The sequence below is a fragment of the Saccopteryx bilineata genome, chromosome 4 (genome assembly GCF_036850765.1).
Source record: "Saccopteryx bilineata isolate mSacBil1 chromosome 4, mSacBil1_pri_phased_curated, whole genome shotgun sequence".
Taxonomy (NCBI): Eukaryota; Metazoa; Chordata; class Mammalia; order Chiroptera; family Emballonuridae; genus Saccopteryx; species Saccopteryx bilineata.
In genome coordinates this window covers 4139040-4165194 of record NC_089493.1, presented here as the reverse complement: position 1 = coordinate 4165194, position 26155 = coordinate 4139040, and the positions used below count along the sequence as shown (strand labels likewise).

The following is a 26155-nucleotide window of genomic DNA, read 5'->3' as shown; positions in this document are numbered from 1 at the left end:
GGGCACTGCAGCACACCCCTCTCGGCAGACACCCCCCTCCGGGCCTGCGCCCGGCTCCTCCCGGGCTCCTCCGCTCAGTGTGGAGGTGCATGCCGGGCACTGCAGCACACCCCTCTCGGCAGACACCCCCCTCCGGGCCTGCGCCCGGCTCCTCCCGGGCTCCTCCGCTCAGTGTGGAGGTGCATGCCGGGCACTGCAGCACACCCCTCTCGGCAGACACCCCCCTCCGGGCCTGCGCCCGGCTCCTCCCGGGCTCCTCCGCTCAGTGTGGAGGTGCATGCCGGGCACTGCAGCACACCTCTCTCAGCAGACACCCCCCTCCGGGCCTGCGCCCGGCTCCTCCGCTCAGTGTGGAGGTGCATGCCGGGCACTGCAGCACACCCCTCTCAGCAGACACCCCCCTCCGGGCCTGCACCGGGCTCCTCCGCTCAGTGTGGAGGTGCATGCCGGGCACTGCAGCACACCCCCCTCTCAGCAGACACCCCCCTCCGGGCCTGCGCCCGGCTCCTCCGCTCAGTGTGGAGGTGCATGCCGGGCACTGCAGCACACACCCCTCTCAGCAGACACCCCCCTCCGGGCCTGCGCCGGGCTCCTCCGCTCAGTGTGTGTGGAGGTGCATGCCGGGCACTGCAGCACAGCCCAAGGGCCCAGAAGCACCGTGTGTGCACATTCTGTTCTGAGAGGTTAGAGATCTGACCAGCAGAGGGTAGCAGGTGGGAAGTCAGACTCAGTGTGGAGCCTGGGCCGTGACCCGCAACCCCCCATCAACCACGGCCACACTTAGGGACTGGGTGCTCCCAGGGCTGCTCTTTGAGGCCGGCTCACCTTAGGGAAGTGCTATAACTTCTTAGAAATTCATTTCCTCACCTCTAAAACGGAGTTGAGCTCCACTATGAACTGTAAAATAATAATAATAGTAATAGTAACAATAGCAGTACATGTTCACTGAAGACTGTGAGTCAGGCACTGCTCTGAGCATTTCAGACATAGTAGTAGTGGTTGTAGTTTGAGAGAGAGAGAGAAAGAAACAGGAAGGGAGAGAGATGAGAAGCATCAACTCGTATTTGCATCACTTTAATCCATTGATTGCTTTCTCATACATGCCTTGATCAGGGAGTTTCAGCCGAACCACTGACCTTGCTCAAGCCAACAACACTGGACTCAAGCCAGCGACCCCATGCTCAAGCCAGCAACCCTGCGCTCAAGCCAGATGAGCCCACACTCAAGCCAAAGACCTTGTGGTTCCGAACCTGGGACCTCAGTGTCCCAGGTCAACACTCTATCCACTATGCCACCACCAGTAAGGCACACATATTATTTTATTTAGCTCTGACCACAATCCTGAGAGTTAGGTGCTCTGATCAGCCCACTTTTATAGAGCCTGGCCAGTATCTCCTGTCATTAGACACGTGTTGTACATGCTCTGACCGGTACGTTTTTCCGCCCTGTGGGAGATTCATGCTGTTGACAGAGCCAAACCAGGTGGCACCTCCCTGAAGCACCAGCATTAAAATCTCCAGGACAGTGTCACTGGCTTAGAAGAGACTTCCAGGGACAAAAATGTTACATCATTCAGACTGACCTTTTAAGGAAAGCAAAGACATCAATCACTTTGTGTCAACGTGTGTCAAGCAGTGTGAGGAAAGCTATAACAGATTTATTTCACTTCAACTTTCCTTCCTATATATGCACAAACATGGCATGGGGGAACTGTCTAAATAGATCAAAAAGGCTCTTTTAATAAGGATGTAACTCCAACTGCTAAGTGATAAGAAAGCTGTGTGCAAGAGCTGAATGAGCAATGTTTTCTTCTTTCTTTACTGGTGCAGTACAATCGTGAGTCAGACTTGATGAAATAGATACAGCTGCATTTGTCTGACACAGTAACCCAGGCAAGAACAGTCAGCATGTCAAGTAACCCAGCACAGGGCCTGATTCACCCATGGAAATCAGCTGTAACGCTGCGGTTTTACTTTTCCCTATTTGGTACCTTCCCTAGTATCATGGATTTATTTCAGTGTGTCTGTCCCCACAGTCCACAAGACAAAACCCTAAGGTGACAGGGCCAGCCCATGGGACTTGGAAGAGCCCATACTCCGGAAGGTGGCAGGTGACTGGGATTTCTGGGGCCTGTCTGCTGCCAGTGGGGGGCTGACAGTCTGGCTTGCCACTCTGCCAAGAGAGGAGGAGGGGACTGTGTGGCCAGAGGCGGTCAGTGATGGCCTTAGCAATCAGAGCTTTCCTGGTCCTGCTTCTCCGGAGGCCTGACCGCTTTCCGCAAGAGACCTCCGGTTTTACAGCGAACTCCTTCCTCCGCCTGCGAACCAGCTGAGCGGCATGACTTCTTGCAGTGAAAACAGTCCATCCAGTTATGAGGCTTCATGTCCAAAAGCACCGTCCAGGCTGGTGACAGACATCTGTCCCACAGAGAGGCCAGTGCTGGGCACCAGGAGGACACCAATGATGGAGCTGCTAGGACCCTACTGCCAGAGAGCTAACACTCTAATGCAGACGTCAGACAAACAGCACAGAAACCCATCTGTGTCGTGCAGAATGCGTGAGAAAAAGAAACAAGACAGGGCTGCCCAGAGCCAGCCCCAAAGTGGGGGCAAAGGAGCCACCTCCGGGCAGAGGGGGCAATTAGTCAGTCGTTCAAGATGCAAATCCACCTGAAACAGTTAAACGCGGAGCAGGATGAGACACAATGTAGTCAGAGAGCAGCCCTGTGTGATCAGGTTAGACTGCATCTCCCTCGCCCCAGCTGTTCCGGAACAGACTTTCCTGCTGCGGAAGGAGGGACCCCGAGCCCCGAGCGCAAGGCCCTGGAAGGAACAGGCCAGGGCTGTGGACTGTAAGCCATCTCCCTCCACCCCATCAGCAACTCCGATGTGAAGCACCCCCAAAATTCTTCCAAAGTGAGTAGCCGGCGATGTGCCATCAGTTCAGCTGTCTTCCCACAGCACACCCTGAGACCCACCCACCCACTGTCTAACTTGTCAGGCTAGAAAGCCAAAATGTCATTCTTTGGTTAGGGGTTCCAGATGTGGTCTGGATTGTGCTACATGGTGGCCCTCAGGAAAGACCTTCAGGCCCAAGTCAAGGGGCTGCGGACAGAAGGGCAGGCGTGCATCACAGGGCGCAGGCCACCGCAGAGGCAGCCCCCACCCCTGTTGGTAAAGGCGTGGTCCCAGGGCCTGTGGCTGCAGCCTCCCCCACATCCCGAAGCTGCTTCCCAGAGGCTAACCCCTGGCATCTGCTTCCTCAGCCCTCCCCACGATCCTGTCAGCTCTGTCCCATGCAGTAAAACCCTTTTGGTTAAACGAGGGGGCACAGACGTTGTTGTCCACAACTAAAAGGAGTAACCCAGCCTGACCAGGTGGTGGCACAGTGGATAGAGCGTCAGACTGGGACGTGGAGGACCTGGGTTCAAGACCCTGAGGTCCCCAGCTTGAGCACGGGCTCATCTGGTTTGAGCAAGGCTCACCAGCTTGGACCCAAGGTTGCTGGCTCAAGCAAAGGGTTACTCAGTGTAAAGCCAGTATCCACGGCCACCACCACAGCAAGCTGGCCCATGCAGGTTCTCATTGCATTCAGACAGAGGTAATGAAACAACGGAGCCAAAAGCCAATGGGCCATCATCTTTAATCCTAGCTTGCACCCGGCAGGTAAGTAAAAACACACACTGGGCTCCAAAACCCACTCATTCAGCACTCACAAAGCTACTGACTTATCCGAGTTTTCCTAGGATCAAAGCTTTCTAACCTCACCAGTCTTATTCACCTCTGTTCCCCATCTCCTTCCTTATCCCTGCACAAACTGGCTTCTCACTCAGCACTCTACCATCTTGGCTGCTTCTCCTCTCCTCCACGTGGCCTTTCTCTGCTCTCCTCTCTAATGCTAATCTCAGGAACCAAGAGAGCAAGCTCCCAGTCTGCCCCACTTTATAGTGCAGAAATCAAAACCTTTAATCCAATATACAAAATATGGAAGTTTCTAATACAAAGTCACTTATCTGAGGCATGATGGGATTGCACTACCCCACATCAAAAAGGGTGGGAAAGGCTTAGTCCTAAAATCAAGCCCCAGGCTATCAGGATCCTGCCTGCCCACAGCCCGCCCCAACACACATTAATATCACCTGGGCGATGGGCTTCCATGTGGGTAGCGCCATCTTTAACAAAGTGAGCATAATACAGTGTGTCCATAAAGTCATGGTGCACTTTTTTTTTCTTTTTTTTTTCTTTTGTATTTTCCCGAAGCCAGAAACAGGGAGGCAGTCAGACAGACTTCCGCATGCGCCCAACCAGGATCCACCCGGCATGCCCACTAGGAGGCGGTGCTCTGCCCATCTTGGGGTGTCGCTCTACCGCAACCAGAGCCATTCTAGTGCCTGAGGCAGAGGCCACAGAGCCATCCTCAGCGCCCAGGCAAACTCCAATGGAGTTTGCTCCAATGGAGCCTTGGTTGCGGGAGGGGAAGAGAGAGACAGAGAGGAAGAAGAGGGGGAGGGATGGAGAAGCAGATGGGCACTTCTCCTGTGTGCCCTGGCCGGGAATCAAACCTGGGACTCCTGCAGGCCAGGCCAACGCTCTACCACTGAGCCAACCAGCCAGGGCCCATGGTGCACTTTTGACCGGTCACAGGAAAGCAACAAAAGATGATAGAAATGTGAAATCTGCACCAAATAAAAGGAAAACATTCCCAGTTTCTGTAGGATGATGTGGCAGCATGTGCGCATGCGCAGATCATGACGTAACACCGTGTATACAGTGGAGCAGCCCATGGCCATGCCAGTTGAGATGTGGACGGTACAGAGGAAAGTTCAGTGTGTTCTGTGGCTTGCTAAATTCGAATCCGTGACCAAAGTGCAACATGAATATCGGCGCATTTATAATGAAGCACCACCACACAGGAATAACATTACTCGGTGGGATAAGCAGTTGAAGGAAACCGGCAGTTTGGTGGAGAAACCCCGTTCTGGTAGGCCATCAGTCAGTGACGAGTCTGTAGAGGCTATACGGGATAGCTACCTAAGGAACCCTAAAAAATCTGTGTGTGAGCCCACATCTAACTGCACTGAATAGGTATGAAACTGGGAGAGTTTTCCTTTTATTTGGTGCAGATTTCACATTTCTATCGTCTTTTGTTGCTTTCCTGTGACCGGTCAAAAGTGCACCATGGCCCTGGCTGGTTGGCTCAGCAGTAGAGCGTCGGCCTAGCGTGCGGAGGACCCGGGTTCGATTTCCGGCCAGGGCACACAGGAGAAGCGCCCATTTGCTTCTCCACCCCTCTGCCGCGCCTTCCTCTCTGTCTCTCTCTTCCCCTCCCGCAGCCTAGGCTCCATTGGAGCAAAGATGGCCCGGGCGCTGGGGATGGCTCTGTGGCCTCTGCCCCAGGCGCTAGAGTGGCTCTGGTCGCAACATGGCGACACCCAGGAGGGTCGCAACATGGCGACGCCCAGGATGGGCAGAGCATCGCCCCCTGGTGGGCAGAGCGTCGCCCCCTGGTGGGCGTGCCGGGTGGATCCCAGTCGGGCGCATGCGGGAGTCTGTCTGACTGTCTCTCCCTGTTTCCAGCTTCAGAAAAATGCAAAAAAAAAGGGCACCATGACTTTACGGACACACTGTATATTTTATCTGCCCAACACTCAGTCTGCTGTAGCCCCCGGTCAAGGCACATATGAGAAATTAATCAATGGACAAGTAAGAAACCGCTATGAAGAACTAATGTTTCTCATCTCTCTCCCTTCCTTCCTGTCTGTTCCTCTCTGTTTCTGCCACACACACACACACACACATACACACACACACACACACACACACACACACACACACACACACACAAAAGGAGCAACCCATACATCATGAAAGGCTCCCTTCTTCTTTAAACTGTAACCGACCAGTCCTTACAAGGCGCTCGTCAGAGCACAGCCCGCAAACTGATGCCAGTCCAGGGACCCTCACGGACTAGGGCAGGGGTTGGGAAACTTTTTGGCTGGGAGAGCCATGAACGCCACATATTTTAAAATGTAATTCCGTGAGAGCTATACAATGACCCATGTACCTTACGCATTATCCAATAAAAATTTGGTGTTGTCCCGGAGGACAGCTGTGATTGGCTCCAGCCACCCGCAACCATGAACATGAGCAGTAGGAAATGAATGGATTGTAAAACATGAAAATATTTTATATTTTTAACGTTATTATTTTTTTTATTAAAGATTTGTCTGTGAGCCAGATGCAGCCATCAAAAGAGCCACATCTGGCTCGTGAGCCATAGGTTCCTGACCCCTGCTCTAGGAGGAGGTGACAGAAATGAACAGTAACTGCTTGGAAGCTTTGACAGCAATTTGACATTGCTGTGACTTCCAAACACGTGGTCATTTTTCTGGTAATTACTTTTTATTGCATTTTTACAAATGTTTGACCCACAACAGATTAGGAAAAAAAACCACACCTGGTCTTCTCTAGTTTTAGAAATAACTTATCCAAACACTGATCAAAGACACCTCTCCCATGCTTTAAACCCCACTAATGACGTCCTAGTGAGCCTGAATGACCCGAACTCTAGTCCGGCCCTAGCAGCCCGTTGGCCCCGCCTACCTCACTTCCTACAACCCTGTCCTTTGTCCCTGTCCTTGGCTGCAGCCACCGTGGCCTCTTACCTCACGGTGGCCTCAGGGCTTTTGCCATAACTGTCCTTCTGTCTGGAACACTATGTTTCCATCACTATTGAACACAGCGACCTGCTTTATTCTGTTGTAAGGTACCAAAAAGCTAAAAATTGATATTGATATTCTAGGAGGAAAGGTCAGGCTTTCCTGTCCCTCCTTTGGGGAGGGGAGGGAGAAGAATGTAGACGTTTCTGGCTTGCAAGAACAATGAGTCATTTAGTTTTAAATCTAAAATAAAGGTAAGCCTGACCAGGTGGTGGCACAGTGGATAGAGCATCGGACTGGGATGCAGAGGACCCAGGTTCGAGACCCTGAGGTCGCCAGCTTGAGCGCGGGCTCATCTGGTTTGAGCAAAGCTCACCAGCTTGGACCCAAGGTCGCTGGCTCCAGCAAGGGGTTACTCGGTCTGCTGAAGGCCCACGGTCAAGGCACATATGAGAAAGCAATCAATGAACAACTAGTGTCGCAACGAAAAACTAATGATTGATGTTTCTCATCTCTCTCTGTTCCTGTCTGTCTGTCTGTCTCTGTCTATCCCTCTCTCTGACTCACTGTCTCTGTAAAAAATAAATAAATAATAAAAATAAAAATAAAATAAAATAAAGGTTAACCTAGAAACTTCTTCTCTTTCAACAGGAGAGAGCATTTACATACCACCTTGCATTGATTGTAGTTCCTCCCCCTCCCTGGAATCTTGAGGGTAAAATACTTCTAGGCTAGTGAGGGAAGATGAACCCTGAAAGATCTGTAAACATCTTTGATTACCTTGAAAGTCTTAATGTTTCTTTGTATCCCCTAAACAAATGTTGCCAGCTTGTACTGTGACATCATGCTCTCCCCGCCCCTGTGTGATCAAGGGTATATAAGTAGCCCCTGAACTGTTTTTGGGACTGCATGATTTGGGCCTGCAGATGTCCCATGTCAGCCATATGTGGCCGGCATATTTAATAAATCTCCTCCTCTAGTAAAACTCTTCAAAATTCCCCTGGACTGGGTGTCTCTGCATGAACTCGATAAAATGAGGTACAGTGCCTTTCGGAATCTGGGGTGCGGTACTTTATAACTGATAGATGCGTAAATTCCAAAGTGCACTCTTGATGTTCCGCTTGTCTGTCAGACCTCACCCTTACTTATTGGACAATCGTCCCTGAGGCAGAAAAGTTCCAGAAGGCTGGTCAACCGCCCAAGGAGAAGCATTCCAGAAAGTTGAAATCATAAAACCGTAAAAGGGAACATACCAGAAATTTTGACTCAGTACCCCCTCAGGCTCTCACAAACGCTATAAAATTCGCTCATAGTCTGTAACCGGTGCTCTTCTTCCCGGAGAAGGGCCCGGCAGGGTTCTTTTCTTCCTCTCAATAAAGCCTGTTTCTCTGGTCTTTTCGGACTCCCATGGATTCCAACACTTGGTGCCAAAACCTGGGACAGGGTACTAACTGCCTGGACGATCCCTCTTTGCCATCCAAACTTACAACCAGGGAAGCAATGGGCAGTGGCAGCTCATCCCAGGCTTACTCCCTGATTCCGTCTGGACGTGTAATTGTAGGTTGATTGGCCAGCATTCTAACCCTGTCCTGAACCTCTGCCGGATCAGGAGGTAAGGAGTTTCTCCCTTCCCCTTCCCTGGTTAGCCTCCAAATTTCTCTCTAAAAACACCCCTTCCTGGTCGGATGGTTTTCACTTCCGACCCCGTATCTACGAGTGGTCTGCCTCTACTCCTTTATGGACTTTTATGAAAGTCTAGGTGCGCCTAGCCAGGCCCCTCTCCTATATCCCAGGATCTCAGCCTTGGGGTGGCAACCTCTTGTCTGAGACTCTCTTTCTACAGAGATTTTCTCCTCTCGGAACTGTGACTGAAGGTGGGGACACCCCCTTCTCTCACCAGTCTCCTCTACTGTGGGCTCCTCTCAGTCCAAACCGTCCAGCCAGGCTCCCCTCGGAACATGGGCTCCTCCCAATCTCAGGCCTCAGAGGCTACTCCTCTACTCCTTCGGGACTCACCCTACTCTCTGAGGTTCACAGTTTGGGAGGTTTCTACTCTGAGCGGCTAGCTTCTACGAACTTCCTCGAAAGTCTAGGCGCCTAGCCAGGTTGCTTTCTACTACCATTACAATATCCTAAGAGATCTTCACAATTTCTGCCACCGGATGGAGAGGGCATCAGAGATTCCTTATGTGCAGAGCTTTCTTCTCCCTTCACTCCTGTCCTTAATTTCTGTGCTGTTTGTTCTACACGCAAGCCATTTTTGGCCAGAGAAACCTCACCTAAAACCTCCACTCCTAATCTTTCCTTCTCTGCGGACTCCCAACTCTCTTCCCCTTCTTCTTGTCGCCTGGGGGCGCCCCTCTCTCGGGACCCCTCTTTGGTACCTCTGCAAATCTCTTTAGCTCAAGTCTCTTCCCTCCAGAAAGCCCCCCTCCCTTCACAGGATTCTGTTTCTCATTCATCTGCAAATACCATCCTCTCTTTCTCCTACCCTGCTGGCCAGGGGCCCCTCCCTTCTCCACTGTGTTCTTAAACCCCTCCTCCCTCTTTACAAACAGCAGGCTCTGCCTTTCTTCTCCTTGCCCCAACCCCCCTCCTCACAGACTATAGCTATGCCCTTCTCCCCCTCATCCTCTTCCCTCTCTTCGGAGCTCCAAATCCTTTTGACTCCTCTGACCACATGGCATCACCACCAGCACCTCAACCTCCTCCTCCTCCTGCAGATTCTGACCCTCCTTCTTTCTATCCAGCTGCTCACACTGTCCATCTGTCTGCTTCCTCTCTTCCTCCCCTCTATGCTGACAACTGCCTGCCATCTCAAAAAGCTTAAAAACAAACAAACAAACCAAGTTGTCTACTGGGCAGTGTGAGTATTCTGTATTGTCTGTCAGAAAATATTTCTAGTATAATTTGAATCGAAACAAGTGTGCTCATTTAAATTTCTTAATTCATAATCTGTATGTGAAGTCTTTGTTTAATGTGTAACTGTGTCTGTTTCTAAGGCCTTAAACCAATAATTACCCGCCTCTTAAACCAGGCTTACTCATCCCCACAGACTCTCCCTGAAATTCCCCCATCCTTCCTGTTCGAAAACCTTCAGGGGCTTAGCGCCTCGTACAAGACTTATGCCTAATCAATGAGGCAGAAATTCCCCTCCATCCAGTAGTCCCTAATCTCTACAGGTTACTGTCACACATTCCCTCAAACACCACTCCACGGTCCTAGACCTCAAGGATGGCTTCTTTACCATTCCTCTACACCCTGACTTTTACTTTCTGTTTGCATTTACCTGGACACTAATGCAGCCCAGTAACTTACGTGGACTGTCTTACCTCAGGGGATCAAAAACAGCCCACACGTGTTTGGGCAGGCACTAGCTCAGGATTTAGCAGCATACAATCTCAAAACTAGCCTGACCTGTGGTGGCGCAGTGGGATAGAGCGTTGACCTGGAACACTGAGCTTGCCGGTTTGAAACCTTGGGCTTCCCTGGTCAAGGCACATATGGGAGCTGATGCTTCCTGCTCCTCCCCCTTTTCTCTCTCTTTCTCTCTCTCTCTCTCACTCCTCTCTCTAAAAATCAATAAATAAAATATTTTTTAAAAAAGAAATAGGCGGGTATTGTTTGTGTGTATGAGTCCTTTGTTCAATATCTAAATGTGTCTGTTTGAGTCTTTTGTGTCAAAATTAGAAGCTTCTGACTAAAAAGCAATCTTAAGTAGTGAACTATCATTCTCTTTGTTCTGAAATTAGCTTCGGGGCGCCCTGTAGGGTGGTTTCTTCTCTGAGAAATAAAAGGAATTATTCTCTTCTGTTGGCTTCTTCACCTGGTTTAGTGTAATAATTAGTATCTCTATAGTCAAACACCCTCTTATTCTGCTTGCTAGTTAACCATCTGTCTTATATTTTTGTTTTATGGGTGCACTAATTCTTAGATTCTCCTGAAACAAGTTTCAGTTTTGTAATAAGTAATAGCAACCGGGACTTCTAATCCCCGGGTAATAAGGACAGTCTGGGATATAGTAATTGGGAACCCAGGTTGTCCTGATCAGTTTCCATACATTGATTGGTGGCTAAATTTAACAATGAATCCACCATAGTGGCTTAAAAGCTTGCTCGATACAGAAAGGGCTGGCAAGCAAGAGATTTAAATGAAAGAAAAGCAGAGCCCACAAATTGAAAGGGTTTCTCCAAACTCTGGAGCAAAAGGACTAGCAAGAAAGCAGTTTGAGTGAGAGAAAAACCAAGGCGGTCTGCGCGGTGCGCAAAGCGAGGGGGTGGAGCCGCGGCCCAGGAGAGGCAAACATACACATGCCCCTCCCCTCTCCTCGTTCTCCGTGGGCGCTGCACCTGAGCGTAAGGCAAACAGTACACAGCCACTGCCTCCAGGTGCACGGTTAGGTTAGGATTCAGCTTGCTATGTGTGGCACAGAGGAAAAAGAGAAATGAAGTAAGGATAAAATAACTAAAATATAGAATAGAAATTAGTTTAGAATGTCCACCTACTGAGCGAAGGAAGTTTTACCCATCTAGAAATTACAGGGTAAGAATAGTATTAAAAATTAGGACTTTAGCCTGACCAGGTGGTGGCACAGTGAATAAGAGTGTCGGACTGGGATGCCAAGGACCCAGGTTCGAGACCCCGAGGTTGCCAGCTTGAGTGTGGGCTCATCTGGTTTGAGCAAAGCTCACCAGCTTGGACCCAAGGTCACTGGCTTGAGCAAGGGGTTACTCGGTCTGCTGAAGGCCCACAGTCAAGGCACATATGAGAAAGCAATCAATGAACAACTAAGGTGTCACAATATGCAACAAAACACTAATGATTGATGCTTCTCATCTCTCCGTTCCTGTCTGTCTGTCCCTGTCTATCCCTCTCTCTGACTCTCTCTCTGTCTCTGTAAAAAAAAAAAAAAACAAAAAACAAAAACTGAAACAAATTATTGATACATAGAAGAAAACATAGGTACTAAATTCATGGAACTTGGCTGTAGAGAACGATTTATGGATTTGACCCCAAAGGCAAAGGAAGTAAAGGTAAAAAAAAAAAAAGATAAATGGGACTATATCAAACTAAAAAAAAAAAAAGCTTAAAAAAATAGGACTTTGCTTTAAAAATATCTTAAAGAAGAGAAAAAGAATTTAAAAATTAACAAACCGTAGGTGTGGACCATAGGAGTGATAGAATCATAAGTAATAGGATTATAGGGAATAAAATGAAAAATAAGCTCCTCGTGGGTTAGGGATAATGGCTTGTTGCCCCCACTGGTGTAAAAATGAGGAAAAGTTCCAACTCTCCCGCAGGCGGAGAGGGTGCTGGAGTCTCTCCAAGTCTCTCAGTTACAGAGAAGACATGGAGTTCATAAGGAAGACCCACTGCATTAGCCCCAAATGGTAGAAACTGTGAAAAGAATTTTCAGGGAATTGCAGGAAAAATTGGAAACCTCATATAGGCTAAAGCAACTCACTATTGGGAAAGTAATTTTGTGAAAATTGTATTTAGCTGCTCAAAGCAAGGCAGTTAGTTTACAGGTGGCAAATTGATTCGAGTCCTGCTAGGGAGAAGCCCCATTATCTTGCTAAGAGGCTTGACTACAAACTGCAGAAAAAATAAGGTAAAAGCGGCAAGCTCCCAGTCCTTGGAGCCTGCCTCTCCCTCAGGCATCCACCCGCCCCTCATGCCTGAAATTACTGTAGGTCAAAAGAAAGTAAATATCTTGTTGCCAGCTGGGTAGTTTGTACCAAGAATTCCTTATTGCATAAAAGTATTTTCCATGTTAAAATGTATATATTATTTTAAAGGCCTTTTGTTAATTCTTTTATCTGCTGTTTTATAGCCCTGTAATATTGGAATCTTAGTTTAAATATTAGGAATTGTTAACAATGTCTTCTATGTAATGTTTAGTTTATTATTATTTTGAAACAGTATTGTTCAATACTGAGTCATATCTTGGAACTCCTGCAAATCTATTTTATCATGCCTTTGTTAAAATTTATTTTGAATGCTGCCTGACCTGCGGTGGCGCAGTGGATAAAGTGTCGACCTAGAACACTGAGGTCGCTGGTTCAAACCTTGGGCTTACCGGTCAAGGCACATATGGGCCTTGATGCTTCCTGCTCCTTTCCCCTTCTCTCTCTCCTCTCTCTCTAAAAATGAATAAATAAAAAAAAATTTTTTTAATTTATTTTGAATGCTAATGTACTGAATTATTTAGCAGCGAAAAGACTCTGGAATTCTAAAGGAGACACCCAAACCTATTTTTTTTGAATGGATCCAGCTAATAACGTTGCTTTTGTCTTTTTCTAAAAGTTTATATAAACAAATAAGGGCCCTCAAGCCCCTCAGTGAGATCTTCTGAGCATGGTTTTTAAGGTCTATAATGACCAAGGAAGTAAGAGAAAAGGCAAATAAGGCCCAAAAGAGCTCAGGAAGTACCAGCTTTTCACATACACTCTTAAAGGCTCCAGTGTCCAGAAGGGGTTTCATAGGATTCCATCAGGGCCTGCTTCAAGAGTGGAAAGAAAGGTCATTGAACTGAAGCCTGCCAGGCTTCTTGGCCCCACCAGGGGACATGTCTTTGCTGTTGATAAAGAGACACAAGAAGGTAAGCTGCCCCTTGCTCCACGGAGGGAGGGTTCAGTCTCTTCTCGCCCTGCTCCAGCTACCTGTACCTGACCTTGCCCAGCAGCATGTTGGGATTTGCCACTGAAGGCTAAAAGGTGACCAAGGCCGGCCACTGGCCCAATTTCACATCATTCATGAGCCTAAGGTATTTCTTCCAAGTAGCAGATAAACTGATCTCATTTCTTGTGAACACAAGGGCCATTTACTATTCTTTGCTTGTATATTTGAGTTTTATTTATCCCTCGAAGATCTCTACTGTGGGTATTGACAGTCTGATTTTATTGCTTCATTTAATGTATAGTGTCTCCTTTATTCCTCTTGTCTCAATGCCCCATACCTATTATAGGCTAGGACCTGCTCCTAATTCCAACTAGAAGTATTGGTCACTAAAACTTACACTCTAGCTGCAAAGTGTAGAATGTGACCACAACTCCAATGCCTTGTAGACTTTTCCTGAATGTATGTAACTCCTGTTCTTTAGGCCACTTCTCAGACTAAAGTGAAATTAAGTTACATTGGCAGATAATATAAAGCAATGAGAATGTCAACATAGACTTAGTGAAATTATGTTAACATGTTAAGAACATTTGTGACTGTAAGAATTTTATTTTGAATCCTGTTATATTAGTTAGAATTTTATTTTTGTTTAATAATCTAGTAGGCTCTAGTCACTTTATTGTATTAAGATGCTTGCTATAGGTCCTGGCCGGTTGGCTCAGTGGTAGAGCATCGGCCTGGCGTGCAGGAGCCCTGGGTTCGATTCCCGGCCAGGGCATACAGGAGAAGCACCCATCTGCTTCTCCATCCCTCCCCCTCTCCTTCCTCTCTGTCTCTCTCTTCCCCTCACGCAGCCAGGGCTCCACTGGAGCAAAGTTTGCCTGGGCGCTGGGGATGGCTCTGTGGCCTCTGTCTCAGGCACTAGAATGGCTCTGATTGCGGCAGAGCAACGCCCCAAGAAGGGCGGAGCGTTGCCCCCTGGTGGGCATGCCGGATGGATCCTGGTCGGGTGCATGCAGGAGTCTGTTTGGCTGCCTCCCCGTTTCCAGCTTCGGAAAAATACAAAAAAAAAAAAAAAAAAGGTGCTTGTTATAGTATTTGTTAACATTAGCTAATTTTTTTTTCATTTTTTTTTTTCATTTTTCTGAAGCTGGAAACGGGGAGGCAGTCAGACTCCTGCATGCGCCCGACCGGGATCCACCCGGCATGCCCACCAGAGGGCGATGTTCTGCCCCTCTGGGGCATCGCTCTGTTGCATCCAGAGCCACTCTAGCGCCTGGGGCAGAGGCCAAGGAGCCATCCCCAGCGCCCGGGCCATCTTTGCTCCGATGGAGCCTTGGCTGCGGGAGGGGAAGAGAGAGACAGAGAGGAAGGAGAGGGGGAGGGGTGGAGAAGCAGATGGGCGCTTCTCCTGTGTGCCCTGGCCGGGAATCGAACCCGGGACTCCTGCATGCCAGGCCGATGCTCTAAGCTATTTTTTTTAATAAGTAAATTTTTATTAAACATTAGCTATTGAATTTTATTGTTAATTGTAAATTTTTCCAGTCTGCCTCAAAGTCAGAACATAGTAATTCAAATGAATAGATGCCACCCAGAACCAGTGGGGTCTTGGAACCCTTATTGCCAAAGGTATATTCAAAACCAATTAGAAAAAGATTTGGCCAACAGGAAAGGAATAATTAAAAAAGCCAAACTTAGAATCTATTACAGAAGGCATAATATCTGAATGTTTAGTTTATGCCCAAGTGAATACTAAGCAAAATAAGGAAATTATAGAAAAAACAGGAAAAAAATAAATTTTCCCAAGTAAACATTTAAATAGACTCTAATAAATAATTGACAATTGTTAGGAAATTGCTATATAGAATTCTTTCCAGGTTTAGCTTGCCCATTCTAGTATTGGACCTGCATTTGTGTCCACAGTCTCAAAGCCAGTAAGCAAGGAACCCAATAATAATTAGAAACTAGTTTGAATTTTGGTACCCACGGGTACCAAAAGGTTCAAGGTGAATAAACTGCATGAATCAAATAGTAAAAGAAATGTAACCACCCTTTCCCTAAGTAACTGAAGAATTTACAGGTTACTCAGCAAATTGTTCAAAGACTGTCCAAGAGGCGCTTCCAGCAGATTCAGTACATCACCCAAGGACTGACTTTCACGTGGACAGGTCCACACACCATGATCCTGACAACTCCCACTGCTGCTAAGGTAGAAAAATGGCGTGCCTTACTCCAACCACAAACCTGAAGCTGCTTGGTCTACGTACGGCGAATGAATAAAAAACTCACTAAGGACTCTTTTAATCAGACTTTGGGAAAAGGGAAACTAGGGTAAAATAAAAGCCAATTTAATTGTCACTAAAGGTTAAGATTTTTAAAATCAAGAGTTCTGACTAGAAAGGAATTGTATGGTTTTGATAATGGAAGGTATAAGGTATGGAAATACTTTTGAAAGAAAAAGGAAAAAGTAGGTTGTTATGAAAGCCAGTTATTTCTGGATAAGAAAGTTCATGAAAGTTGAAGGTTTATGTAAGTTGCAGAAGGTTTGTGCAGGTTGTAGAAGGTCTGTACAGAGAAAAAAGAATTTGAACAGTCAGAAAACTGGTTTTCAAAGAATGTTTAATTAGTCACCCTAACAATATTGAATTGTTATAAAGTACAGCATTGACAATAGCTAACAATCCTAATGTCTAAGGCGATTAGTCCTCTTACTTTAATATTGTCTTGTACTATGTTTAATCAATTTTATAGCAAGGTTTATTCAAGAAAAGGTAAATTGCTCTGGCCAGATAGCTTGGTTGGTTAGAGCATCCTCCTGAAGCACAGAGGTTGCCGGTTCGATCCCCGGTCAGGACACATACAGGAACAAATTGATGTTCCTGTCTCTCTCTCTTTTTCTCTCCCTCCCTCCCTCTCTGACTAAAATCAATCAATAAATTTTTTAAAAAAAGAAAAGGTAAATTGTTACAAAGGCCAATTAGTTTTATATAAATTGCAAAAGGAAAAATTGTACAGTCTATAGTAAATTAATCAGTAATTTTTTTTTAGTGAACTGTAATGCTATTAATTCTGTCTGTTAAATATCTGTTACGTGTTATAAGTTAATATCCCTAGACAACAGCCTCACACTCTTCAGTAAATTAAGTCAAGGATTTGACTTAGGAAATAGAACCAGTGGGGAATGTTGTAAGGTACCAAAAAGCTGGAAATTAATATTGATACTCTGGGAGGAATGGTCAGGCTTTCCTGTCAGGCTTTCCTGTCCTGTCCCTCCTTTAGGGAGGGGAAGGAGAAGAATGTAAAAGTTTCTGGCTTGTAAGTACAATGGGTCATTTAGTTTTAAATCTAAAATAAAGGTTAACCTAGAAACTTCTTCCCTTTCAATAGGAGACAGAATTTACAGACCACCTTGCATTGACTGTAGTTCCTCCCCCTCCCTGGAATCATGAGGGTAAAATACCTCTAGACCAGAGGGAAGTTGAACCCTAAAAGATCTGTAAACATCTTTGATTGTGTTACCTTGAAAGTCTTAATGTTTCTGTGTATCCCCTAAACCAGGGGTCCCCAAACTACGGCCCGCGGGCCACATGCGGCCCCCTGAGGCCATTTATGCAGCCCCCTTCGCACTTTCGGAAGGGGCACCTCTTTCATTGGTGGTCAGTGAGAGGAGCACATTGACCATCTCATTAGCCAAAAGCAGGCCCATAGTTCCCATTGAAATACTGGTCAGTTTGTTGATTTAAATTTACTTGTTCTTCATTTTAAATATTGTATTTGTTCCCGTTTTGTTTTTTTACTTTAAAATAAGATATGTGCAGTGTGCATAGGGATTTGTTCATAGTTTTTTCTTATAGTCCGGCCCTCCAACGGTCTGAGGGACAGTGAACTAGCCCCCTGTGTAAAGTTTGGGGACCCCTGCCCTAAACAAATGTTGCCAGCTTGTACTGTGACATCATGCTCTCCCCCGCCTGTGTGTGATCAAGGGTATATAAACAGACCCCGAACTATTTTGGGGGCTGCACGATTTGGGCCTGCAGATGCCCCGTGTCAGCCATATGCGGCCGGCATATTTAATAAATCTCCTCCTCTAATAATACTCTTCAAAATTCATCTGGACTGGGTGTCTCTACGTGACCTTGATGAAATGAGGTACAGTGCCTTTCAGAATCTGGGGTGCTGTACTTTATAACAATTCAATCACTTCTTTACTTGTTTTTCTGATTCCCTCCCCACCAGAGTGTGAGCTCCATGTGGGTGGGAGATGTGTCTGTGGGCCCATGTGTCTCTCTCCAGGAGAGCAGTAATTTAAGTGAAATGAATTCTTATTCTAGAAGAAAAAGCTTTAGTGAGTGACCTGATTTTCAGTAGGCAGTCAGTATCACAAGCAAACAACAAGTAAGTATCTATTCAGAAGAGGCACTGAGCGAGGGCCAGGAGAAGAGAGAGAGGCCCCCATGGCAACAGGGTTCAATGGTTAAGGTTTCTGAGTCAGACCTGAGTTTAAGTTCTGGCTCTGCTATTTATTAACAAGTTAACTTTGGGTTATTACTTAATCCTTAAAGCCTCAATTTTCTCATCTGTAAAATGGGGACAATGATGATAGCGCCAACCACAAGAGGGCTGTCAAGAGCTAGTGTGTGTGGAATAAGAGCACACACTTGGGAACCAGCCTGCCTAAGCTCAGACCCCAGTTTGACTGCTTCCTAGATGGAGAACCCTGGACAAGTCACCCATCTCTTCGTGTCTCAGTTTCTTCATCTTTAAAATGAGGATAAGGACAGTATGTGCTTGATCAGGCTGTTGTGAGGGTAAAATGAGTTAATTCCTATAAAGTGCTAAGAACAGAGCCTGGTGTGTGGCTCACCTTCATGAGCTATTAGCTGCTACCATCATGACTGTAGTTCATCAAGTCTAAGGTAGACCTGTTTTGTTCAGTTTAACAACACTGAAATCATGCTGCACATCCCAGTATTTCGTGTCTGACAATCAGAGTCAGCTGTCTTCCCTCTGTCTTCACATCTCTGAAACGAGGACGCCCTGACCACCCACAGACAGCAGCTTAGATCCAGCGCCCAGAGCACTGCACCTGGCCTATGGGACGACACTCGGGTTTCCGTCACGAGTCCACGCCCACTCATCTATGACATCATGGCCCGTTTTCCACAGTCCCTCTCTGTAGACAGATACTGAAAGAAATGGGTGCAATTTCTCCAGTTACACAATTCCCCTACTACTGAGAATTAAATATTAATTTCTAGACAAAGCTTTTTCAAATGCCTACACACATAAAAATGTGCCGGAAATTGTCCCCTTTCCCCTGAATTCTGAAATATCACACTTGAGGAAGCAACAATCAGAATTCTAATATTGGACTCATCTCACACCAAGAGAATTGCTACTAAAGCAAGGAAGTGATTATGTAGCTTCACTAAAGAGTAAAAGCTTGGCTGACTGGGGCAAAGATTATTGTAAATGAACCGGTAAGGCCAAGTACCCTTTCTCTGGGCTGTCTTCACTCCCAGGCTGCAACTCTGTCCAGTGCATGTACACAGAGAGGGACAGCAGTCCCATCACATGGTGACACCTCGCTTACCGGCTCACGTGGCCCAGCGAGAGTCCCAGGTTAACGAGCTTACTCCCTGAAGGTAAATGCTTCTCTACTGAAATCAACACAGTTGATTCGCTTTCCTGCCCTTCCCATCGGCGCTAATGGAGGTGGCGTGGCCACCACCACCCATGGTGTGGCTGTGCGTTCTCTAACCCATCTTGCGGAACCAGGAGACTTGCAGCCATTGGCACAGACGGCTGTGGTATTTGTGGTTGTTTTCAGACTCACGTGCAAGTTCTGTATTTTTGGCCGTGACAGGACTGTCACTCGCCACGTTCTGCTACTGCTGCTCTTAGTTCCTTCTAAGAGCTCTACTTTTATTAGGTTTTAGACCAGGAAACCGGATAACTAAGTTTGTTAGAACTGCACTTAAAACAAGGTTAAATCTGAGGGGTTACCCATGAATAAACTACACAAGGTTTGCTATTATAAGACATACCATATAGTTCCAGAAGTAAGTCTTCCGTTTTACCAAAAGGACCGGAAAGTTTTTGGATCCATACATTTTACATCAACTTTTATGGATATAGAAAAATGAGTCCACTTATTCTATTGGACTTACTAAAGCACACCTATTTTAAATCCCATGTAAACGTGTAATCGGCTACAATGCTTTCCGGCTCTCCCAGGTCCTCAGGCAGCCCCCCTGCACCCCTCCCCCATGTGCTCCTTGGTGGGGTCCACACTGTGTCAGGCGGGCCGGTTGGACACCTTCCTGCGGCACGTCCACTTCCACTCAGCCTACATTGTTTGAGCTAATACAGCAGTTTTTTAATCATCTGTGATGCTGTCACTAAAATTATATTCCAAGCCATAAGCAGTTGCTCACATAACATGAGATTATTTTTTCATCTGTCCCACAAACAATGTGAGCTGTGAAATATAACGCTTCCTGTGCGCTGTCTCAGTGATATCTATCGGGTTCATTTGTCCTGACGTCTAACAGCTGTAAAGTCACCCCCCAGGGACATTTGCTAAATGTGGGCCGAACATCTGCCTCCTCTTCTCCGATCTGCTCAGGTAAGCTGCCAAGGCCAGCCCGGACTGTGGTTGGCCCGCGCCACTGCGCCTTCTGGACCAGGGCTCCGTTGTTCGAAAGGAAGTACACGAATGAGCACCCTATCTGTCCTTGGGGAGACTTTGGAAGGATCCATACAGAAAAAAGTTCCCTCTCACCTGAGGGACTCTTTGGCAAGGGGGAAGCCCTCTCTGCTCTGGAGCATAGAACAGAACACCAATTAGCAGCAGAACCTGAGAAGAGTGACGCTCAGAGTGGGACAGGTCTGGGTGCAAAGCCACCGCCCCTCCATAGGGATGCACAGTGAGGAAGGCCCCAGCTGACCCCACTGTCCCCTGCGCCATCCTCATCCACTCTGCCGGGCCAGTGTGACGGTGGCCTTGCTTCCCACCTGCAGCCGTGTTCTGAGTAGCCGGGGTTGACAGACCCCCCACCCCCACCCCACCCCTGCCGCTAGGTAGAGTCCCTAGTCCCATAGGTGCATACATAACTATGGCGCCACAGTGACTAACAAGTGTGAGAACAAAACAAAGCATGTGTGAACTATAAGCTTTAAAATAAGTTCTTAGATTAGCTTTCAAATTCTTCTACGTACCTCGAATTAATTCATAAATATTCATGTCCATAAGTTCACATATTAGCGCAAGAGAACCAGATTTTCTGTCACTGAAGAAGAAAGCAAGTTTTTAAAAATTTTTTGTATGTCTCAGTCAGAAAATACAACCAAACATTTAATTCATTTCTAAACATTTCTGGTAAAAAAAAATAAAACACTCCCACATCAGACAGGGACTGAGGTATAACGACTGGGACAGCAGAAGTTTTTATTTTAAATAAATATTTCTGGTGAAATTAATTTAAAATAAATAATAGTAAAACTCTACTTTAAGGAAAAACTCTAAAAGCCCCCCCCCCATTTTTTAAATACATATATCTTGACATTACAAAAGTGACTTTCAGCAGAGAGAAAGAAGGAGTTTGGGGGCTTGGCCAAGCAGCATGACCAGGGAGAGAAGGCTCTTGTTCCCGCCTGTGACTGCAGTCTTAGTTTAATTTACCTAAGCTGCTTCCATGTAATGGGAATACATAATGATGGGGGAGAGAGAACCGGGGGGGGGGGGGGGAGAAAGACGAGGGACACCACCCCGTGCAATGCCAGGCCTGGCACAGAGAGAGGGGACAGAGGCCTCTGGCTGAGCTGCCAGCTGCTTCTGAGTTCAGACAGCTCCGAAAGGGCCCCGGCCCCGGGCAGGGCAGGGCAGGGCAGTCCACGACACTTCAGCTGGCTCAGGGTGCCTCGGGTGGGGCTGGGAGGGCCCTCACTGTCCCTCAGTGCTGTGAGGTGGCCCCACATGCAATTCTGGACAGAAGCACTTCTGAAGCACATGCAGAGCAGCTTCTGCGCGGTCAGAGTTGTGACGGTCACCTGCAGACAGCCATCTCTAGACCCGGCCCAAACTGACGGCTCAGAACACCGCAGGCCGGAAGGGCACGCAGCTGCCGCAGGGTGTTTCCACTGCCTCCAAACCCCCGGTCCTCTGACGAGCACCTGTGCGTGTTAGCTGTGGAGGCTGTGGCTTCTCGGTGGGTTTTAACGAACGGCCAGGCCATCTTCTCGGGGATCAGCTCCACGCTGGCCCCGGGGAAAGGCAGGGCCTGGACCCCTGGCCGAGCCTGGCTTCCTGACCGTAGCTAAGCCTATGGACACTGCTCTACAGTTAGGCTGGAAATGACAAATGCCCTGAACCGTATCAGTGACAGTAAGAAAGGCCACAGAGAGGGATGCCCGCGGCGCAGAAAGGAAGCCCGAGCCGGGATAAGCCAGCGGTGCTTTCCCGGGGTCGTCGCCCACACTCCCAGCCTAGGCACCGGAGCCTCCACCGTCCCCGCAGAGGCCTGACTGAGCTGCCCACCAGGAACCGCATGACGTCTGTGTGCTTCTATGATGTGAGTGCCTTCTTCACCCACGCGAAGGCACTGCCACGTCAGGAATCAGGCACACAGCTGACCAAATAAATATGTGACTTTAAGATAAAAATCATTACTCTGAGCTGCAAAGCCAGAATCTAAAATGCCTACCACGATTTTCTTTCTTAAAAAATTTAATCATTATCATGAAATTGGGGTAAATTGTAAAGGCCCAAGTATACTTACAAAACCACTTCATGCAGCGTAAGGATGTTTGGGTGTGGGTTCAGGCGCCGCAGGGCTTGCACCTCTCGAAGACTGTTCACCTGCTCCATACTGTTGTGTAGGTAAAAATAAACAGCTAATTTATCGTTTAGGCCAACTTGACAATTTGGGTTACTAAGTCATTATTTATTATCCATGATCAGAACTGAAACTCACAAACACTTCAGGCAAGTTAATCAGGTTTTATTCCTCCCATTAGCTGTTGAAGTTAAGCATATCACGTTTCTGCATTAGCTTATAAAAAAAATCAAGGTTCTTGCCCTGGCCGGTTGGCTCAGTGGTAGAGCATCGGCCTGGCGTGCGGGGGACCCGGGTTCGATTCCTGGCAAGGGCACACAGGAGAAGCGCCCATCTGCTTCTCCACCCCCCCCCCTTCCTCTCTGTCTCTCTCTTCCCCTCCTGCAGCCAGGGCTCCATTGGAGCAAAGATGGCCCGGGCGCTGGGGATGGCTCCTTGGCCTCTGCCCCAGGCGCTAGAGTGGCTCTGGTCGCGGCAGAGCGACGCCCCGGAGGGGCAGAGCATCGCCCCCTGGTGGGCAGAGCGTTGCCCCTGGTGGGCGTGCCGGGTGGATCCCGGTCGGGCGCATGCGGGAGTCTGTCTGACTGTCTCTCCCCGTTTCCAGCTTCAGAAAAATACAAAAAATAATAATAATAATAAAAAAATAAAAAATAAAGGTTCTTACAGCTTTGGACATATACTCAAATTTTTCCCATCTGAGCTCCTGAAAGAACACCTTGATAGTTTCTTTTACTATTAATAAACATAGGCACAGATATTAAAATTTCCTACTAATCAGTTTATGGTAACTAACCAACTGCGCATTGTAAATACCATGTGCAAATCAGCATTTGAAATCCCCTCTCACAGACCCGCCCTTCCTTCTTACTGTTATGGAAGGCTGCACATTTATTTTTTCCACTTCTTCTCGGGTGACAGGCATCCTCTCAGCCAGTGTCTTACTGTAGGCTTTTCTTTAATAAGACTCCTGTGCCTGACGCCATCCATGTCCACATCCAAAACCACATCAGCCCAAGTGGAGCCCCGGCCAAGGGCCTGAGGCTGTCACCGCCTCCAGACAGAGCCTTCCCAGAGAGACTGTCCTCCCGTTCCCAAGGGGTGCCGTGTGGGCACATCCAATCAGATGACTTGTCCCTCAGAGATGTTCATTTCAGAGGTTCTGAAAGGAAGTGATTGTGGAAATAATCTCCTTTCTCTGAACTGCTGAAATTCCATTCTACTAACCTTTAACCTACAGAGTCAAGCTCCGCGTTTGGTTTTATTATTTATCCAGTAGTATATTATCGTTTTAAAATCAATGTGGCCCCATGGCCGGGCAGCTCTGTTGGTTGGAGCATCAGCCCAGAGCACAGAGGTTGCTGGTTCGATCCCCGGTTGGGGCACATACGGGAGCAGAGGGATGTTCCTGTCCTTCTCTCTCCCCCTCTCCCCGTTCCTCTCTCTCTAAAACCAATAAAAATAACCCCCCAAAAATGTTCTAATCAAACGCTTTTATTTATTTATTTTTAATTGAATTTACTGGTGTGCCATTGGTTAATAAAATTATATACCTTTCAGCCTGACCAGGCGGTGGTGCAGTGGACAGAGCATCCAACTGGGATGTGGAGGACCCAGGTTCGAGACCCTGAGGTCACCAGCTTGAGTGCGGGCTCATCTGGTTTGAGCAAAGTTCACCAGCTTGAACCCAAGGTCGCTGGCTCGGTCTGCTGAAGGCCCGCGGTCAAAGCACATATGAGAAATCAATCAATGAACAACTAAGGCAGGGGTCCCCAAACTACGGCCCACGGGCCGCATGTGGCCCCCTGAGGCCATTTATCTGGCCCGCAGCACTTCCGGAAGGGGCACCTCTTTCATTGGTGGTCAGTGAGAGGAGCATAGTTCCCATTGAAATACTGGTCAGTTTGTTGATTTAAATTTACTTGTTCTTTATTTTAAATATTGTATTTGTTCCTGTTTTTTTTTTTACTTTAAAATAAGATATGTGCAGTGTGCGTAGGGATTTGTTCATAGTTTTTTTTATAGTCTGGCCCTCTAACGGTCTGAGGGACAGTGAACTGGCCCCCTGTGTAAAAAGTTTGGGGACCCCTGAACTAAGGTGTCACAACAAAAAACTGATGATTGATGATTCTCATCTCTCCGTTCCTGTCTGTCTGTCCCTATCTATCCCTCTCTCTGACTCTCTGTCTCTGTAAAAACACACACACACACTCACACACACACACCTTTCAGGTATGCTTAACCACTTTTGAAGTTAAGGCAAAGGGTGTGAACAGTTCTAAACTACATCAGACAATGACACACACAGCAAGGAGGCTGCCGTCTGTTGAACACGAAGCACACGCCCTACCTTGCTAGCCACCTTCTAGTCCTCCCCTCGTTTGCCCTCCAGCACCTCACGACAGGGAAGCCAAGGCTCGCATGCACAAGTGTTACTGAACTCAAGGGGGTCGTTGTTCGGGGTGTTCTATTCAAGAACAACGTATGGTTGCTGTGAGGTAGTTTTATTTACTTACAACAAGTAAAAGAGACAGGGACTCATACCCAAAGCTCCGTGTCCCCAAAGGGAGGCTCAGCCACTGCTCACATAGACAGTCTGCTCAATCAACATCCATGTATTCTCTACAGTCCACTGCTCACACAGACAGTCTGCTCAATCAACATCCATGTATTCTCTACAGTCCACTGCTCACACAGACAGTCTGCTCAATCACACATCCATGTATTCTCTACAGTCCACTGTTCATACAGACAGTCTGCTCAATCAACATCCATGTATTCTCTACAGTCCACTATTCATACAGACAGTCTGCTCAATCAACATCCATGTATTCTCTACAGTCCACTGTTCATACAGACAGTCTGCTCAATCAACATCCATGTATTCTCTACAGTCCACTGCTCACACAGACAGTCTGCTCAATCACACATCAATGTATTCTCTACAGTCCACTGTTCATACAGACAGTCTGCTCAATCACACATCCATGTATTCTCTACAGTCCACTGTTCATACAGACAGTCTGCTCAATCAACATCCATGTATTCTCTACAGTCCACTGTTCATACAGACAGTCTGCTCAATCAACATCCATGTATTCTCTACAGTCCACTGCTCACACAGACAGTCTGCTCAATCACACATCCATGTATTCTCTACAGTCCACTGCTCACACAGACAGTCTGCTCAATCCCACATCCATGTATTCTCTACAGTCCACTGGTCATACAGACAGTCTGCTCAATCAACATCCATGTATTCTCTACAGTCCACTGTTCATACAGACAGTCTGCTCAATCAACATCCATGTATTCTCTACAGTCCACTGTTCATACAGACAGTCTGCTCAATCAACATCCATGTATTCTCTACAGTCCACTGTTCATACAGACAGTCTGCTCAATCAACATCCATGTATTCTCTACAGTCCACTGCTCACACAGACAGTCTGCTCAATCCCACATCCATGTATTCTCTACAGTCCACTGTTCATACAGACAGTCTGCTCAATCCCACATCCATGTATTCTCTACAGTCCACTGTTCACACAGACAGTCTGCTCAATCAACATCCATGTATTCTCTACAGTCCACTGTTCACACAGACAGTCTGCTCAATCCACATCCATGTATTCTCTACAGTCCACTGCTCACACAGACAGTCTGCTCAATCAACATCCATGTATTCTCTACAGTCCACTGTTCACACAGACAGTCTGCTCAATCACACATCCATGTATTCTCTACAGTCCACTGTTCACACAGACAGTCTGCTCAATCACACATCCATGTATTCTCTACAGTCCACTGTTCACATAGACAGTCTGCTCAATCAACATCCATGTATTCTCTACGGTCCACTGCTCACACAGACAGTCTGCTCAATCCCACATCCATGTATTCTCTACGGTCCACTACACTTATCCTGGTCAGCTTCCTGTCAAGCTCATCCTGCTTCCAGCTGGTTTGCGAAATACTATGCGGTATTTGAACATTTACAAGAATAGCGTTTAGTGAGAATGGCCCAGACCCTGACACCCTGTCC

The 26155-nt window shown here is 47.3% G+C and overlaps 1 protein-coding gene across 2 annotated transcripts in view; it reads right to left on the bottom strand.

Annotated features, from left to right (window-relative positions):
- MOK (MOK protein kinase) overlaps positions 1-26155 on the bottom strand; it is a 52980-nt gene that overhangs the window by 12349 nt on the left and 14476 nt on the right. For both annotated transcript variants that reach the window (XM_066275128.1, XM_066275129.1), the window contains 2 exons: positions 22057-22146; positions 20498-20568 (listed from right to left, as the gene is read on the bottom strand). In XM_066275128.1, the coding sequence (XP_066131225.1) occupies positions 20498-20568; positions 22057-22146 (161 nt within the window). The remainder of the gene's footprint in view (positions 1-20497; positions 20569-22056; positions 22147-26155) is intronic.